Raw genomic sequence first — 20548 nt, forward strand, 5'->3', positions numbered from 1 at the left:
CCCATTCTGTCCCCACTCCCTTTGTGTCTGGTTGCCCGGATGCTCTCTCTGGTGGACATCAATCTGGTTTTAGTACACCCTATTGACTCATGATATTTTGCGAAGACTGTCATGCAAAAATATCTTCTCTCTCTCTCTCTCTCTCTCTCTCTCTCTCTCTCTCTCTCTAATAAAAAAACAAAAAATTGTCACTGTTTGCAGGAGACAAAAAGATTTTGGTTCATGTTAGTTTTAAGTTCGTTATAATTTATCTTCTGAGGATGCATATCTACTTTATTACCTTCGGTGTAGAGGTTGGCTTGACCATCTTGTTTTGCTATATGTTCAATACTATTGGCTGTAGGAAAAATTGCCATCGGAATTTTAGTTATGCTGACCACTTGGATATAACTAGTAATGTTAAACTGCTCAAGTACACAGAGTGTTTCTTTGTCTCTTTCTTTCTTTTCTTTTGCTTCGCATTTTGGGCCATATAGCTGGTTTATACTACAATACAATATTTTAAGTACTTTGTTTACTTATAGTTCCTTCTCTTGGCCATCTGCAGGAACCTGTTGCCTTCTGAATCCTCCGAACAAAGTGGTACACAATTAGGATCTTTACATCTGAGGTATCCTTGTTGCTACCCTGTTCCTCTCTCTCTCTCTCTCTCTCTATATATATATATATATATAATTCACCCCAAAGTTTAATAAAAGTTGACAGGAAAGCCAGGAACACCAATGTTTGTTGTGCATCTGACAGTTTTGAAGATTAATCTTAAACGCTGTGTTTGGTTGGGAGATTTGGAGAGAGATTTGAAAAGGAAAAGGGAAAAGGTGTGTGAAGTTAGATGAAATGTAAGTATATTTTATTCACATTTCACCTACCTTTTCTATTTTCCTTTCCAAATCCGTCCTTAAATCGTCCAACCAAACACACCATAAAAGTTCCATGTAAGACTATGTAACAGATCAACTGCCAAAGCATATCTGTACGCAAACTAACCTGCCATTTAACTTTTTGTGTTCTTATTACATAAATCAAGATTCTAAAATTGTTTATGCGTGTTAATATAATTGTTAAATTGTTAATTGAATCTTTAGCTTTAGTATAATTATTAATTGTATAGGTTTATGCTTTCCTTTTTGCTTTCGGTGATAGTGGAGCACTTTGGTATCCAATGTAACCATTCTTCTCTCTATAAAGAGAGAGTTCATTCCTCTTTGAATGTATCACATACAATACAGAAACACATCAATCTTGTATCATACATCAACAACATATATCAATATATACATACAATTTATTCTCTCTCTGTCTATTTATCTTACATGGTATCAGAGCAAGGTTAAGAATCTAGTAATTTTGCTTCACCGGCGGGCGGCAATCTCGCCTTGGCCGCCCGCCGGACCTCAACCTATTCCACGGCAGTGGTGGTAATTGTTGCCGGAGTTTAGATCCAGAAAACGCTTCAAAGCTCATGGGTTACATCTTCATTCAAGAACCTGGTGAGAAGGAGATGATTCGCTTAGCCTGTGGACCTGAGACCCTCTTGTTATCCCTCATCAGCCAAGCCAAAACTCGGTTGGGACTTTCGTCGAACACTTCGTCTACACCCTCAACACCCTCCTCTCCTTCTCCCTTCAATCCCATGTCTAACCCCAACAACAACAACAGACCCAACCTATTTCTCCAATCTTCGCCAAGAATCATCATTCCCAACAATGGGTTTCACATGAACCCTTCTTCTTCTCCTTCCTCTCCTTGGTCTGTTTCTGGGTTTTCGGTCACTCTATTTCTCACTTTGTGTTGGCTTTCTCTTGCTAATCGGCCACCGAGATATCGGATTCAGACACTCGATTTTCTTACCCACAAATTCAAACATGAAAATCTTCGTCAAAACGCTCAAAGGCACTCACTTCGAAATCGAAGTGAACCCTCAACACACTGTTGCCGATGTGAAGAAAAATATGGAAACAAACTCAAGGCGACTACATCAAGACACCGCTGGTTCGTCCTCAAACAAGGCAAGCTCCTCTGGTTCAAGGACTCCTCCGTCACACGCGCCTCCTTCCCCCGCGGCGTCCTCACCGTCAAGGGCGCCGAGGACGTCCTCAACAAGCCCTTCGCCTTCGAGCTCTCCACCGATCGCTTCACTGCGAGTTGCGGCTGCCAAGAGGGACAACCCGGAGGTGTTGACGAGATCAGATCAGATCAGATCGACGTGATTGTCCGGAGTGAGAAGTGGCAGATTGCGTCTGTGGAAAATGGCAGATTTGTAGGGCTACATTGCAGCCTTGTTGATCCAGATTAATGGCTCTAAAACCAAATCCATGTCTCCAAAACCAGTTCACTCAGGTCGAGTTTCAAAGCTTGCAATCTTCTCGTAGTTCATGATGATGAGGACCAAGAACGGTCATCTCACACCCACATATTCTCTCTTTCTGCACATGCACCATCATCTCACACCCACATATTCTCTCTTTCTGCACATGCACATGCTCCCTGAACCACCAACACAACACAACAAAGCTTCCACTGTTCTTATACAATATTATCCCACAACATCCACTACCCACTTTTGCCCCACCAGTGCATGCTTCTCGGACAGGGTGTCAGGCACCAATATATGCCACTCTGCACCATACCATCCACCCACTTTTGTCCAAATTCAGATTTTTCAGAGTTACTTCATTTTTTTTCGATTTTCAACATTCAGATTTTATAAATATATATATATATATATATATATAAACCATTCTCGCCAACTGATTCTCTCCTCATTCATGCCATTCGGTTTGCCAAACATCATTGTTTTATTCATATCGGAGCTCAACTCCGTTCGCAGTTCTACAAACCCCAAAAAAAAAAAAAAAAACACCCACACAGTGGGATTTTTTTATCTCTACTCTGCCGCCGGTCTCTTCTTCTTGCCTCCGTCCTGAGCGGGCCTTGCAAGTGTTGCCTCCGTGTTTCCCACTCCACTGGGCACGATCACTACTCCCTGCTCCTCCACTGCAGCATATGACGGCCCTCCAAATCGGAACATCACGGTGGCCTTCCGCTTCAGCTCCTTGTTTTCTGCCCTTAGCACGCTTATCTCTGCTCGCGCATCCTTATACATGCGTTGGAGCAGAGCCAGCTGGGAGTTTAACTACTGCACCTCATTAGTCCTACTCTGCAGCCGGTTCGACAAATTTGTGACCGCAGTCATGGTCTCCACACATGACTTCAGAGTGTACTGATTGGCTTCCACATCCGTCTGCACCGCCATTTTTTGCTCCACAGACCGCATCGGAAAGTTCAGCGGAGCAAACCCAGCGGTGTTTGGTTGAGGTTCACTGGCCACCGTACCAGTTCTCTCTCCTGTGGACTCGTTGAGGTCGGGAAAGAGGGTAAGCAGCCCGCGGGAAGACGAAGCCATTTTCTGGGCAACAGAGTATTACAGACTATCTCTCGCAACAGAGTGTTCCAGACTCTTTCTCTCAGCACAACGAAGAGTTTTTCAGAGAAATTCGCAGGTTTTTTGTCTCAGCCTCTGCCTCAGCCTCAGGTTCAGTCTTGGTTATATAGCCGAGGCAGCCACGCGCATCGCGCGCCTCTTGACGCCGACAACCTGGCACGCCTTTTCATGGCACGCCTTTTGATGACTCGGGCACGCCTTTTGATGACACGCCTTTTGAGGGTGCGGGCACACCTTTTGAGGGCACGACTTTTGAGGGCTCGATATCTACATCCATGTATATCTTTTGGGCAGCCTCTCTACACACTCATACAGTGTCTTCTACACCAGTCCGCTTTATCAATCCCTTTGTTTCAACCTCAAATAGGTTTCTATCTTCACACCTATTTGAGTTTGAGAGGGGGTTATACACAGTATCATGTTCAAGCCACCTCATGGCGCACTCCCTAAGTCGCCCCCTTGGTGCACCACCACAATCTTCTACATCGGTCCGACATGACCTCGTAAACTGTCTTCTACAACGGTCCGACATGACCCCATAAACTGTCTTCTACACCGGTCCGACATGACCCCATAAACTGTCTTCTACACCGGTCCGACATGACCCCATAAACTGTCTTCTACAACGGTCCGACATGACCCCATAAACTGTCCCGACATTGATTCCGGTCAGCTGCTACAACGGTCCGACATGACCCCGTAAACTGTCCTGCTACATCGGTCCGACATGACCCCGTAAACTGTCTTCTACAACGGTCCGACATGACCCCATAAACTGTCCCGACATTGATTCCGGTCAGCTTCTACATCGGTCCGACATGACCCCATAAACTGTCTTCTCCAACGGTCCGACATGACCCCATAAACTGTCTTCTACATCGGTCTGACACGACCACACAGTGTTTGCTACAACGGTCCGACATGACCCCGTAAACTGTCTGCTACAACGGTCCGACACGACCATACAGTGTCTCCTATCCCATTTTTAATTGTCAGCTTATTTTTCTGTTTTGTTACTCTCTCCAAACTCAAGTTGGCTAGTACCTATCCTCCTTGAGTTTGAGGGGGGCTGTTAATATAATTGTTAAATTGTTAATTGAATCTTTAGCTTTAGTATAATTATTAATTGTATAGGTTTATGCTTTCCTTTTTGCTTTCGGTGATAGTGGAGCACTTTGGTATCCAATGTAACCATTCTTCTCTCTATAAAGAGAGAGTTCATTCCTCTTTGAATGTATCACATACAATACAGAAACATATCAATCTTGTATCATACATCAACAACATATATCAATATATACATACAATTTATTCTCTCTCTGTCTATTTATCTTACAATGCGAATTGGTTTTGAATACCTTTGCTCCAGATTCTGTATCTGGAGGCATGGTTGCATGGGGTTGGTCCATATTTAACAGTTGTAATGATTGAACTGCTCTTGCTTACTTGGATTGTTGTCTTTGAATGTTAATTTATATTTTGTTATCTAGGATATCAATACTACAGAAACCTCTGCGTTAGTTACTAGGATTGTTGTCTTTGCTTGTTAATTTATATTTTGTTATCTAGGGATATTAGCACTAGAAACTTGTGCAGTTTGATGTAGTTGATAACAAAGATTCTGAATCAAAATCAGGGCCGAAACCGTGTAGGGGCTGGAGGGGTCTTGGCCCCCTTTGATTTTTTACAATTTATTATTACTTTTTTATTTATGAATATTTGTAAAATATATAATGGGATGATTTTTTAATTTTATAAAAATTATCTTACTAACTTTTTATTTCATTAATATTTAACAATGTATAATGAAAATGATTCCTAATATTTTTTTATTTTAAACAATAGTATCAATTTTATTGAGTCAATTTTATTAATACAAAAGGTACATACAACTTATTCTTTTAATTTTAAAATAAAATAGTATATATACCTTTTTATGAGTAACGTTAGACAATTTAAAATTTCACTCCTAAATTTATTCACAATAACATAACAGGAGTTGGAGTCTTAACTGATTGACCTCTAAATAATCAAACAGGTCACATTCAATGTTATTGAATGTAAATTTGAGGTCATGTTTCAGAGATAATGTTATTGAATGTAAATTTGAGGTCATGTTTCAGAGATCTTAGGGTTGATTTGGGAAGTGGGTTAACTTTTTGGATTTTTTGGTTTTTTTTTGTGAGAGAAGAGTGTAATGATTACGGGTTGGATGTGATGTTTTGTTTTTTGTGACTAAAATAACTCATTTTGTTTTTTGTGGCTAAAATACTAAATTATATTAATCAATAAATAACTTAAAATAGTGGTTTAACCGATTGTATACTTGGATCTAACAGTTCAAAATTTTGAAAAATTAAAAAAACTTTTTATTAGATTTATATAATTTTTTTATGAAATACTTCTTTCACAACATTTATATAAGCAGTTATATTCAGTTGCAAATGTATCAAAACTAACTCAATATTTTTTATGCATATATATTGGCCTCTCCTGAACAAAATTCTTGTTCCACCCCTAGTCAAAATGTTTACGACAGAAATATTTTTTCTTAGAAGGTGTTTTCAGTTGGAACAAAGGGATCGGTAGTTTCAAGAAGAGGGAGAGGGCCAAGGAAGTCAGTATATTTTGAGTCAGTCCCCTTCCAATTTATCATCCTCTTATTTTCATATTGTCTTAAATAGGACAGCAAATAAACAGACTCGTTTATGAATAGGCTTGAGCTCGGCTCGTTCGGTTCGTTAATTTTTTTTTGCGTTCGAGCTCGAGCTCGAGCTCGAACTCGAACTCGTTAAATTTTTAATAAACAAGTCTAAACATTCTAAAATTCAGCTCATAAGCTCGGCTCGTTAGTTGACTCGTTTAATATTTATTATCTATATATTAAATAATGTAAAAATATGTACAAAAAATAAGATAAATATGTTATTTATATATTTGAAAAATATAAATATAAATAAGAGTTAACCATAAATAATATATTTATATAATAGTGGTAGTAGATATTATTATTTTAATAAAATATTGACTTTTTTTTTAGAATATTTATATATATTGTATATATAATTGTATAATCAAAATTTTAATTGTAACTTTAGTCTCATACGGAAGTATAAATTTATAAATTTTTGAACTAATTAAGACTCGTGAACAGGCTCGAGCTCGAGTTAAGTCTAAGCCAACTCAGCTCGAGCTCGATTCGTTAAATTTTCATTGGACTCGAGCTCAAGCTCCAAGTCACTAAAATCTTAATAAACAAGCCAAATATACTAAAATTTGACTTGGCTCGGCTTCTTTACTGCCCTAGTTAAATGATTGTAAAAGGAACCCTTTATTTCATTTCTTGATTGAAATCTGATAAAGTATTTTCTTTCCTTATCTTGTCCTTATTTCATTTCTTTATTGAAATGTGATAAAGTTTTTTCTTTCATTCTCTTGTCCTTACTAATATATTAGTTTCTCTAGTTTTTTTTTTTTTTTAAATCAAAATCATGAATATATTCACTTAGCATAGCAGAACTCTGTTGATACCATCATGCAGTAGTTCAGCATGGTTTGTGGTGCGATATAGTTTTGGGTGGGTACAACTATGTAGTAGTATTTGCAGCCGTCATGGCATCCATGGCCGGCTGTTTATCAAAATCTTGAATATCTATGATTTTTTTGTTGGTTTCATCGCTTCGACTTTAGTTGCCAGAGCAGTATATATAACTTATTGTCATTGGACTGATTAAACTAAATTCAGTTGTCTGCTTTCAGTGTTCCCCAACAATGGGTTGCTCTGTCTTTTTCAAGTTCCTTTGTTTCTTCCTACTTTTAGTTGGCATGTCAGCAGCTGTTGTTGCGGATGATCGTAGGACATACATCATCCACGTGGACAAATCAGCTATGCCTTCTCCTTTCCCAGATCATCATAGTTGGTATATGTCAACTCTCTCATCCCTGTCTTCGCCGAATGGTGTTCTTCCAACGCATCTTTATACCTACAACCATGTCTTGGATGGCTTTAGTGCAGTGCTGTCTCAGTCCCAACTTGATCAGCTGGAGAAAATGCCTGGTCACGTTGCCACGTACCCAGAAACCTTTGGAAAGCTTCAGACTACACATTCCCCGAAGTTTCTCGGCCTGGAACCAAATGTTGGGTTATGGCCCGCAGCCAATTTTGGGGATGATATGATCATCGGCGTTCTTGACACTGGAATTTGGCCGGAAAGTGAGAGTTTCAGAGATGATGAAATGCCCCCCGTGCCAGAGAGATGGCGCGGTATTTGCGAGTCTGGTGTAGAGTTCAACTCTTCTAACTGTAACCGGAAACTCATTGGAGCACGCTCATTCAGTAAAGGGATGAAGGAAGCAGGCTTGAACATCTCCACAAGGGACGACTACGATTCTCCGAGGGATTATGATGGACACGGGACCCATACATCATCGACAGCAGCCGGAAGCCCCGTGCAGGACGCCAGTTACTTCAATTATGCCAAGGGAACCGCGATTGGAATGGCACCGAAGGTCCGGCTTGCCATGTGTTAATATTATATAATAACCTATCCTATTATAATATGTTATTCATATGTTAGTGTATAATATTATATAATAGGTTATTATAATATGTTAGCATTATAATAGGTTAGTGATTGCTTGCTTTCATCATTAGTGTTTCTTTTCTGTAAGCCTTTCGGCCACTTTCGATAAGCTGCTCAATGGCTCCTCCAAATTATGTAATCTCTCCTCTATATAAAGGAGTTAACAACACAGATACCATACAATAATAAAAGAGATACACAATTTCGCTCTCTTTCTCTATATAATTATTTTAACTTGGTATCAGAGCAGGTTTAGAACCTAATATTTTCGCTTCCCCGGCGGGCGGCAACCTCACCTTAGCCGCCCGCTGGACCTCAACCTAGTCCGCTCGAATTTTCTATACACACCTTGAAACTTCCTTTCTTCAACCTGCTGAGTGCACTACTGTTCAGTCGCCGGAGACCACCGCCGCTTGCACGTCGATGTCCCTTTGCCGAAGCTCCGTCGCGACACCGGCCTTCCTTGCATCTGGTTTCAATCCTCTGCACATAGCCGCATCTCTCTCACGAGACACACCCAACACATGGCAGAACACACCCAGCACACCCAACACAGACCAGCAGCTCACACACACACCCATCACCTCTCCTTCTCGGCAACTCTCTCTTCCAGGAAACACACAGACAACCTCACCACCCCAGCTCCGTCGAATACTACGGACATGCACTAGCTCTCTCTCTCTCTTCTCTCTCTAACACAAACCCAGCACACACACACACACCCATCACTGCCATACACCCAGCTTCACACATCACACACGGCACACACACACACATGCAAAATCGTGGTCAATGAGGACACGCTGCGGCTTCAAGAAAATCTTGTAACTCAAATTCAGATGACGCTGTGGATGAGCTTGATAATGCTAACATAGTGGAAGGAACCTTGTGTTCTATGAGACCTGAGAATAGTTCTGCAGGTGATGTGACGATGGTACAAACAGCTGATGTATTAGTCCAGGAAGAGAGCAGCAAAGTCTTGGACATTTCAGATGAACAATGTAGCTCTTCAGTTGTTGGAGATGACCAAAACGGTGATCTTGCTGAAGTTTGTGACGAAGAGGAATCTGCCCAATGCTTGAAATTGGACTCATTTGAACAGGAGCAATTAACGTCTTCTCCATTAACATCCCCACAAAGCTCTTCAATCACCGTGCAAGTTGGAGATTCAAATGGTGCTAATGAAAAAAAAAAAAAAAAAAAAACAGCGCGGCCCCGTCCTGTATCCGTGCTCGAGCCAATATTCACGGAAGATGACATCAGCCCAACAACCCACATGCGTTCTCTCTGGCTAACAATAATTTTCACCATCTAACTTTTATTTTATTTTATTTTATTTTATTTTATTTTAATCACCCCATGTTCCCCACAGCTCCTTTTTTTTTTCTTCCACCAAATGATCCCCTTTCTTTTCTTTTCTTTATTCTCCACCGAATTGGAAACTCAATGAGGGAGATATATTGTATTAAAAAAAAAAAAAACAAACACAAAAAAAAAAAAAAAAAATTCCACCCACCAAACAACCTTTCACAGCCACTCTGCACTCAAATCATTTCCCACCACCCCACACCAGCACTCACTTCCCTCTTTTATTTATTTATTTTAAACACTTTTTCACGGAAAGTGAGCCAGCCCTTTTCACATAATTTTCCATTACATTTTTTATTTAAAAAAAAAAAAAAAAAAAACAAAACAAAACAAAACAACAACACATACAAATTTGCACAACAACTTTGTTTTATTTATATTAGAGATCAACCTCAAATAGGTTTCTATCTTCACACCTATTTGAGTTTGAGGGGGGGTTATACACAGTATCATGTATAGGTCGCTCATGGCGCACTCCCTGAGTCGCCCCCTTGGTGCACCACCACAATTTTCTACACCGGTCCGACATGACCTCGTAAACTGTCCCGACATTGATTCCGGTCAGCTTCTACAACGGTCCGACATGACCCCGTAAACTGTCCCGACATTGATTCCGGTCAGCTTCTACAACGGTCCGACATGACCTCATAAACTGTCTTCTACAACGGTCTGACACGACCACACAGTGTCTGCTACATCGGTCCAGCATGACCTCGTAAACTGTCCTGCTACAACGGTCCGACATGACCCCGTAAACTGTCTTCTACACCGGTCCAACATGACCCCATAAACTGTCTTGCTACAACAGTTTGACACGACCATACAGTGTCTTCACCAACGGTCTGACACGACCATACAGTGTCTCCTATCCACTTTTATTTGTCAATTTATTTTCTTGTTTTGTTACTCTCTCCAAACTCAAGTTGGTTAGTGTCTATCCTCCTTGAGTTTGAGGGGGCTGTTAATATTATATAATAACCTATCCTATTATAATATGTTATTCATATGTTAGTGTATAATATTATATAATAGGTTATTATAATATGTTAGCATTATAATAGGTTAGTGATTGCTTGCTTTCATCATTAGTGTTTCTTTTCTGTAAGCCTTTCGGCCACTTTCGGTAAGCTGCTCAATGGCTCCTCCAAATTATGTAATCTCTCCTCTATATAAAGGAGTTAACAACACAGATACCATACAATAATAAAAGAGATACACAATTTCGCTCTCTTTCTCTATATAATTATTTTAACTCCATGTACAAAGTGATTTTCTTCAACACCACTTATGAAGCCGCTGCATCTGACACTATAGCCGGCATGGACCAAGCCATAGCTGATGGTGTCGATATCATGTCATTGTCGTTGGTTTTCAATGAGACTGCTTTTGAACAAAACCCAATTGCAGTGGCAGCTTTTACAGCCATGGAAAAGGGGATCATTGTGGTATGCGCAGCCGGAAATAGTGGTCCTCGTGGTTTTACAATCTTCAATGGAGCTCCATGGATCGCTACCATTGGAGCGGGGACCATTGATCGAGATTATGCTGCCGAAGTGACACTTGGTGACTACGGGGACCTCACCGTCAGCGGAAAATCTATCTACCCATTAGACTTGTTAGTCTCCAGAGTCCCTATATACTTTGGCCATGGAAATAGGAGCAAAGAAATCTGCGACGACTATTCTCTTGACCCTAAAGATGTTGCCGGGAAGTACGTGTTCTGCGACTTCAGCAAATCATTCGGATTTAACACGTTTGAAACAGACAGAGCTGGAGCTGCAGGAGCTATCTTCAGTACCGACTCCGCCATTTTTCTCCCCCCAAGTGCTTTCAACAATCCATACGTTGCAGTGATCCCAGAAGTCGGAAATTCAATCAAAGACTACCTAATCAAAGGGAAGAATACGACTGTGAGTATTAAGTTTCAACTGACAGTTTTGGGTACTAAACCGGCCCCTATAGTGGCAAGGTTTTCGTCACGAGGACCCGCCCATCAATCGCCATGGATACTGAAACCTGATATCTTGGCACCTGGAGTTAATATTCTAGCTGCTTATGCACCAAACAGAGGAATTGCGCTGATTGGAGATGACTATTTGCTTAGTGATTTCGCGCTTCTCTCTGGTACGTCCATGTCGTGTCCCCACGTCGCCGGTGTATCAACACTACTAAAAGCGGTCCACAAGGAATGGAGTCCAGCTGCCATCAGATCAGCATTGATGACCACGGCTTACGTCATCGACAACACAAACGGCATGATCATCGATATGACCACCAGAGTAGCCGGGACTCCTCTTGATTATGGGTCAGGGCACATAGATCCTGTAAGAGCCATGGACCCAGGGCTTGTTTATGACTTGGAGGCTCAAGACTACATCAATTACTTGTGTGGAATGAACTACACAAACCAACAGATCAAGATCATCGCCAAGAGATCAAATTTCAGTTGTGATCAAGCTAGTCTTGATCTTAACTACCCTTCTTTTATGATCCTCCTCAACAACACTAACACTACAAGTTACACCTTTAAAAGGGTGTTGACAAGTGTAGTGAATAGCTCCTCGGTCTACCGTGCTGTGGTGAACGCTCCGCTAGGCATGAAAGTGGTCGTGGAGCCACCGACGATAGCCTTCCACAGAAAATACAGCACAGCCAAGTTCAGCATGACAGTAGAGGTTGATGCTGGAGTTGGAGATGTCAGGATCCAAAGTGATTCTATTGTGAATTATGGGTATTTAAGCTGGAATGAGGTTAAGGGCAAGCATGTAGTGAGAAGTCCTGTTGTTGCTGCTTTTGCACCTTAACCAAGAGGGAGCATGAAAGGTGTGAATTCCCAAAATGGCATGTCAAAAGTCAAATTTGGCATGCTACCGTACTAAAAAGAAAATGCTAATCAAATAAACAAATTCATAAAAAAAAAATATAAAAATGATATAGCAGTATCATTTTGGTGAATAAACAAATGTATTTTTATGATGTTTTGTTTTAAAATAAATGATTTATACTAAGTTACATTATTATGTATACAAATTAAATATGAATTTTGTATTTATATATCATTATCCATACAAAAAAAAGTCAAAATTTGACAACACTAATTAAATGGATGAAATGACAACTTAATGATGGTTTTATGTTTTATTTATTTTTTTTTTAATTTATAAAAAATTAACAAAAAAGATTGGTGGCTCGAAATGTGAGGCTCGAATTTGGCCTAACCTTTATGCCCACCCACGTATCTATCTTTGTACACCCCATTTGTTTTGTTATTTATCTCAGGTTTTACGTTTCATTTCAAATAAAAAAAAAAACAAAAAAGATAAACAGAGTAGAGAAGAAGAAGGAGCCTTGATGTATTTGGTTGAAAAATCTGTTGGTTGTTTAACAGAGATGAATAAAAGGGACGTTGATGTATATTTGTTATTGAGATGAATAATTCACAGAGATGAAAAATCTGTTTAACACTTTCTTAACAGTGTAATTCCTTTCAAAAAATCTGTCGAGTCTGTTGAACCTGTTTCAACAAATCTGTTTAACAGAGATGAACCTGAATGAAAAATCTGTTTAACAGTGCATAAATCGTCGTCCGTCATTCGCCGTCTCAGTCCGTCGTTTGTCTCCCGTCGTGGTTCGTTCTCCTCTGTCGGCACACGGAGCAGCAGCAGAAGCACCCGCACACATGGAACCAGCACGAGCCTCGTCAGCGGCAGCACCAACCTCGTCGGCACACACAGAAATCGGCGAGGTTGGGTCGCGATTTGGGTCTCTTTCTTCTCTCCTCTGTTTATCTTTTTTGTTTTTTTTTTTTTATTTGAAATGAAATGTAAAACCTGAGATGAAAAACAAAACAAAAGTGGTGTACAAAGATAGATACGTGGGTGGGCATAAAAGTCGGGCTAAATTCAAGTCACACATTTCGAGAACTCTATATCTAATAGCTCTAATGGAAAGGTAGACTCCATTCTGATGTGATGTTTGTGCCTTACTTTTTTTTTTTTTTTTTTTTGGGCTTTGACACATCATTAGAACTCAAATTAAAGCTCTATATTTAGAGCTCTCTATCATTTCCCTACTTTAAATTCCGTCAAGAGAGATTTGCCTTGACATGTTAAAATTCAGCAGCTCTGAGTGAATTTTTGCTCAATTATAATAATGGTCCGTAAAAGGAATTGCACTGGTTTGCTGTAACGACCCAATCTTGGCAAGGCAAAACCCTGCCAAGAGGGTGCACCTCAAACGCTATAGCACCTTTCAATTGCCTAACATATATGAGATGATCTATTCAAAGACAAAAAAAATATTATCATGCTACAAGATAGTTCCCAAGCATTTCCTCCCAAAAAAATATAATACATACTAATCACGAATCCATCAATACATCCAACTTCATAAGCAATTTTTACAATCAACCTCCTTCATAAAAAAAAAAGGGTAAGCTTACATCCAAGAATGACCCTAAGCAAAACCTCAACCACAAGATGCCCACCTGTGATCCTTCAAAAAAAATTCTAGTCTTCCAAGTTGAGGCGAGCCACACAAAAGTCTATGAATCTGAAAAAAAATTATTTAAAAGAATGAGCTAAAGCCCAATGAGTATACCAATACCATGGAGTTATAAAACTTGCTCCTACCAATAGGGTTCAAAATAAAGATACTAAACATAAAAGCTTAATTGGACTTCAATTTATACAAAATAAAAATAAAAATGATGCAATACAATTTTCATAAAACGTTATCAAGATTTTTCCAAGGAATCTCATAAGGCAGAAAAAAAAAAACATACATTTGGATAATGAAAGTAAACAAAAATATAACTTTTCAATACATTAAGATTTCCTGTCCATCATACAATCCACTACATAGCCTTAGGGTCGCGTTACCTCGCGACTTAGGTGGTGACGGTACCGTTACCCAGAACATAACCATAGGAGCATAGCTCATGTCATCGTAGCACTTCAATTCTTGTTTCAATGTTTCGGTCCCCAGGACCCCTTATACATACAACGACCCTTATGGTCCTTAAAACATTTCGGTCCCCAGGACCCCAAAGCATTTTGGCCCTTGTGGCCCCAAAGGCTATATTCGGTTATATGATCAAATAAATAAATACCCTCACATAACATTTCACTGTTATTCAATCATCATCATCATAAAATTTGAAAGACTCAACTTAAATAAATTCTCATAAAAAAATTAATGCTTCATTATACAAATGAAATCGTATCTTTATTAAAACTCAACCCTTGGCCTCAATAAATTTATAGATTTTCTTTTTATACATATATCATGATGAAATGTATCATTCACTTCCTTTAATTCAAAAATTATTTTCAAACTTTGTAATAAAGATAGAGGTAAGGTAATTTCCATGGTAAGTATACTCACCTCCAAAAATAGCAAAAGTGTAGATTTGAAACTCTACAAATTAATTTCCAAGAGGTGGAGAGATGCCTTCCTCCAATCCTAACAATTAGTAAATAGGATCTCAAATTAGGAAAAGCTTTCAATGAAAATTACAACATCTACAAAAATGATCCTAAATAAAATTATGCTAAGGAATGGCAAGCTAAAGAACTCCTCCAACTTTAAATCACCCAAACAAATAACTTATCCAATCTCCATAACACCCATCCTTTGAACATCTTTGAGTTAGTAACTTTTTAAATATCCAATCAATTTATATGCACAATACCACCATCAATTTACTACAAAAGTCAAAAATCAACATTTTTGTATAAACTCAACAACTTAAGTAAAATCTCTTCAATCACTTATAAAATTCCTCCATAGAACATAGAGATACCCAATCCATCATTTATCAACTCAATTTCAACATATAAATTCCCTAACACCAAAATCCCCAATTTTTACATCACATTCAAACCCTAGATTAACCCAAAAATCTAAATCTCCAAATCAACCATCAAATTGACCATTTTTTTTTTTTAAACATGTAAAACATTCATGGAAACTAATTGAGAGTATAAAATTCAACAAGCAAACCCCAAATCATAATAGATCTAAAACACAAAAATTTCATCATCTCTAACTCAAAATATGTAAAACCTTCAACTAAACTTTTAGAGAAAGATTCTTACCAAGTACAAGCCTCTAATCCATCAAGAAAATAAATCCCATGCTTTGATTCTTCAAAAGATTAAGAAAAATCTAGAGTTTGTGCTTCTATTGTGTTATTTTCGGATGGATTCAAGGAGTGCCGACCGGACCCATTTTCCGGCGAGATAAGGTGGCCGGAGGTGGTGGAGATGGTGGGTCAAGGTGGTGGTGTAAGGGTGGAGCAAAGGTGTGGTGTTTGGCCTCCAAGAAAGTAAAGGAAAATGAGAGAGAAAGTAGAGAGAAGTTAGAGAATGAAGAATGAAGAAAAAAAAAATCTGCACTTCTAATTTTTTTTTTTTTTGTGTTGAAATGGGGTGTTTGGTTACACCTACCATCAAGTTTGGAGTTGGGTTTAGATATCCTAAATGGAGTTTAACATAGGAGTGTGTTTGGCTCTAGATGAAAAGTTGGGAATATTATAATTCTACCCCCCTAAAGGAAAATTTCGTCCACGAAATTTATTCGTTTGTTTAGTCTAGTTCATACCTTGAAAAAGATGTGGATATCGAATTTTCATATTATCCTCCCGCTCCCAAGTAGCTTCCTCCAAAGCATGATTTTTCCACAATACCTTTACTAGTGGTATGGTCTTGGAACGTAGTACTTGATCCTTCATGTCCACAATCTCTATGGCTTCCTCTTCATAAGACAAATCATCCTTGAGTTGGATTGGTTGGAAATCTAACACGTGTGATGGGTCAGGCATGTACTTCTTCAATGTGGATACATGAAACACATTGTGAATGCGAGATAGACTAGGTGGTAAGGCCAAACGATAAGCAGTCTTGCCAATGCGCTCTAATATCTCAAATGGCCCAATATACCTTGGACTTAGTTTGCCTTTCTTACCAAATCGCATCACTCCCTTCCATGGCGAGATTCGTAAAAATACATGATCTCCCACTTGAAATTCCAAATCTCTCCTTCGATTATCTGCATAGCTCTTTTGTCTACTTTGAGCCGCCTTCAACCTTTCTCGAATAATATGCACTTTATTGGTAGTAATTTGAACAATCTCTGGCCCTAACAATTTTCTCTCTCCAACCTCATCCCAACATACTGGAGTTCTACATCTTCGCCCATATAAAGCTTCATAGGGAGCCATCCCAATACTTGATTGATAACTATTATTATATGCAAATTCTATTAAGGTCAAGTGTTCATCCCAACTACCTCGAAAATCTAGGACACAAGCTCTCAACATGTCTTCTAAAGTTTGAATTGTCCTCTCGGATTGCCCGTCGGTTTGGGGGTGAAAAGCTGTACTGAATCTCAGTTTAGTACCCAAGGCATTTTGAAGACTAGGCCAAAAGTGGGATGTGAAGCGCGAGTCTCTGTCTGAAACAATAGATACCGGCACACCATGCAATCTCACAATTTCATCCACATAAATTTTTGCTAATCGATCAAGTGAAAAGTTTTTCTTAGTAGCCAAAAAGTGTGCAGATTTGGTCAACCTATCCACAACAACCCAAATAGAGTCATGCCCGTTCTGTGTGCGAGGCAGGCCCGAAACAAAATCCATGGCAATATGCTCCCATTTCCATTCAGGTATAGGAAGAGGTTGAAGTAAACCAGCTGGGCGTTGATGCTCTGTTTTAATCTGCTGACATACCAAACACCTTGACACGAATTCTGCTATTTCTCTCTTCATATTTGGCCACCAATAACTTTCTCTTAAATTTCGATACATCTTTGTACTCCCCGAATGCATTGCATAAGGTGAATTATGGGCCTCATCTAATATCTCCCTTTTTATCTCGGGCTCATTTGGAACACATAACCGATTTTTAAACATCAACACACCATCTTCTTTAATAATAAAGTCTAACAGAGTACCATCTTTCACTCGAGCTCGGGTCTTCTCCAAAATTGAGTCTTTCCCTTGGGCTTCTCGAATGCGATCCACTAACAAAGGTCTCACTTTAATTGTAGCTAACAAGGATCCCGACTTCCCAACTGCTAGATCAACTCCAATAGATTTTATTTCATGTAAGAGACTAAATTGAATGCCCTGAATGTGAGTTAATTTCCCTGTAGATTTTCGGCTAAGAGCATCGGCCACCAAATTAGCTTTTCCTGGGTGATAATTAATGGTGCAGTCATAGTCCTTAATCAGTTCAACCCATCTCCTTTGCCTCAAATTTAAATCCCTCTGTGTGAATAAATATTTCAAACTCTTATGATCAGTATATATCTCACATTTTTCCCCGTATAAATAATGTCTCCACAACTTTAAAGCAAAAACAACCGCTGCGAGCTCTAAATCATGGGTGGGATAATTGCGTTCATGGTTCTTCAATTGTCTAGATGCATAGGCCACTACCTTTCCATGTTGCATCAACACACAACCGAGCCCTTGATGAGAGGCATCACTATAAACAATAAATCCTTCACCACTTAACGGAATAGTAAGCACTGGGGCAGAAGTTAATCGCTTCTTTAATTCTTGAAAACTCTTTTCACAATTCTCCGTCCACTCAAATTTGGTATTCTTACGGGTCAAATGTGTTAATGGTGCCGCAATCAATGAAAACCCCTCTACAAATCTACGGTAGTAGCCTGCCAATCCTAAAAAGCTCCTCACCTCGGTCACGTTAGTAGGACGATCCCAATTCACCACAGCCTCTATTTTCTTCGGATCCACAAAAATACCTTCACCCGAAATCACATGCCCCAAAAATACGACACGATCTAACCAAAACTCACATTTGCTAAACTTCGCATACAACTTCTTTTCTCGTAAGGTCTGCAATACCACCCGCAAGTGTTGTTGATGATCCTTTTGACTCCTGGAATAAACAAGTATGTCATCAATAAATACAATCACAAATTGGTCAAGGTATGGTTGGAACACTCTATTCATAAGGTCCATAAATGCGGCGGGGGCATTAGTTAGACCAAAAGACATAACAAGAAATTCATAATGGCCGTAGCGAGTTCGAAAAGCAGTTTTCGCTATGTCTTCTTCCTTAATCTTAAGTTGGTGATACCCTGATCTGAGATCGATTTTGGAGAACACACATGCTCCCTGAAGTTGATCAAACAAATCATCTATACGCGGCAAAGGATACTTATTACGCACCGTGACCTTATTCAACTGCCGATAGTCAATGCACAATCTCATGGTGCCATCTTTTTTCTTCACAAATAACACAGGTGATCCCCAAGGCGAGACACTTGGCCTAATGAAGCCTTTATCCAATAACTCTTGCAATTGTATCTTAAGCTCCTTAAGTTCCATTGGGGCCATACGGTAAGGTGCACTAGAAATTGGGGCAGTTCCAGGAATTAAGTCAATAGCAAACTCAATTTCTCGATCTGGGGGTAATCCAGGTAGTTCATCAGGAAAAACATCTATGAAGTCACACGCAATTGGTATATCCTCCAATCTTGGACCACTCAATTCGGAGTCAATCACATAGGCTAAGTATCCTTGGCACCCCTTCTTAAGCATTTTTCTAGCGGTAATAGCAGAAATAACATAAGATGGGGACGCACATCGATCTCCACAAAATCTAAATTCAGGTTCCCCAAAATTGGAAAATACTACCTCTTTCCTATAACAATCCACCGAAGCATGGTAAGAAGCCAACCAATCCATTCCCAAAATCAAATCAAAATCAAGCATCTCTAAAGGCAATAAATCCGCTACCATCTCCCTATCTCCCAACTGTAATACACAACCTCGATATACCTCCTCAATTATAACACAATCCCCAATAGGAGTAGTAATGGATAAGCAATAGCCTAGAGGTTCAATAGGTTTATCAGCATGCAAAGAAAATGATAGAGATACAAAAGAATGTGTAGAACCCGGATCAATAAGTACATGTGCCTCCCTACTGAACACATAAATAATACCTGTTACCACCTCCGGATTAGCCTGAGCATCCCGCTGAGTCAAAGCAAAAACTCTCCCCTGCGAGGTTTGTCTATCGGATTGAACACCTCCTTTATTCTGCTTGCCAAATCGAGTCCCAACCTGACCTCCTCCTCGGCTTCCCCCTCGGCCGGCACCTGAAATTTTATTACTACCAACTCCAGTACTAGCAGATAAAGCAGTTCGTGTGCAATCTCTAGCCAAATGTCCGGGTTGTCCGCAATTGAAGCAAGCTCGTGTATCTCCCAAATTAGTCATTTTAGGAACTGTGCAATCTTTCACCAAATGACCCTTCTGGCCACAACGAAAACACAAGTCGGTACCAGCATGACAAACACCTGTATGTGCCCGCCCACATTGCTTGCAAACACTTCGAGTAAACTGAGATGATGTCCCACTAGACTGTCCATGACGCTGATTAGAAATGCTTTGGGTTGGGGTGGGATGCTCTCTATTTTTTTGATATGCACTAGAGCTCTTGACTGAACCATAACCATGACCACCTCTTTTTGACGGTCTATTAAATGTGTTCTCATGATGGGATGAACTAAGGTGGCGCTTCTTCTGTTGTTCCGCTAACTTCATTTCTATGACATCTTCCTCAACTGTTAAGGCTTTATCAACCAAGGTTGAATAGTTAGTTATTCCCAATACTCGGATACGAGATTTGATGTCCAAATCCAACCCATCTGTAAAACGACGACATTTGACCTCCTCATCATCCACAAACGAAGGGGCAAAACGAGATAAAGAAATGAACTTAGCTTCATATTGAGCTACAGTCAAATCCCCTTGCTCTAGCCGAAGGAACTCTCTTTCTTTTTCATACCGATAGGTAGCTGGAAAGTACTTGTCATTGAAAACCTTAGTGAATTGGTTCCAGGTCAATCCTCCGGTGCCACTTGCCGTAAGTAGGCGTTGCGTGGCCTCTCACCAATATTCAGCCTCCTCCACCAGCATAAAACTAGCAAGTGCAACTCGCTGCTCGTCTGATACTTCCATCACAGAAAATATCTGCTCTACCCTCCTTAACCAGGCCTCTGCCTCCATAGGATTGGGCGATCCAGAAAATGATGGAGCCCCCAACTTCTTGAACCTCTCAATTGCGGTGAGGCGGTTCTCTGTAGGTTGCACAAATGGCCTTGACTGTGC

General features: G+C 39.7%; 1 protein-coding gene and 1 long non-coding RNA gene across 2 annotated transcripts; one reads left to right on the forward strand and one right to left on the reverse strand.

The window, feature by feature from the left end:
- The first annotated feature begins 452 nt into the window (after positions 1-452).
- Positions 453-12426, forward strand: LOC114289026 (subtilisin-like protease SBT3). The gene is made up of 3 exons (XM_082914050.1): positions 453-610; positions 7205-7964; positions 10651-12426. The coding sequence occupies exons 2-3, from the start codon at positions 7217-7219 to the stop codon at positions 12198-12200; spliced, it is 2298 nt and encodes a 765-aa protein (XP_082770176.1). The 5' UTR covers positions 453-610; positions 7205-7216; the 3' UTR covers positions 12201-12426.
- LOC145819959 (uncharacterized) lies at positions 9748-10129 on the reverse strand. Its single transcript, XR_014360788.1, has 2 exons — positions 9985-10129; positions 9748-9928 (listed from the first exon to the last, which is right to left on the reverse strand). It is a non-coding gene; the product is annotated as an uncharacterized LOC145819959 (long non-coding RNA).
- Positions 12427-20548: the final 8122 nt, after the last annotated feature.

The sequence above is a fragment of the Camellia sinensis genome, chromosome 2 (genome assembly GCF_055761805.1).
Source record: "Camellia sinensis isolate YWXY chromosome 2, ASM5576180v1, whole genome shotgun sequence".
Classification (NCBI taxonomy): domain Eukaryota; kingdom Viridiplantae; phylum Streptophyta; class Magnoliopsida; order Ericales; family Theaceae; genus Camellia; species Camellia sinensis.

Bases quoted from the DNA above. Each gene is read 5' to 3' on its own strand.
- LOC114289026 (XM_082914050.1), top strand. From the start codon at position 7,217: ATGGGTTGCTCTGTCTTTTTCAAGTTCCTTTGTTTCTTCCTACTTTTA. The intron at 7,965-10,650 runs CCATGTGTTAAT...ATTATTTTAACT, and splicing joins GGCACCGAAGGTCCGGCTTG to CCATGTACAAAGTGATTTTC.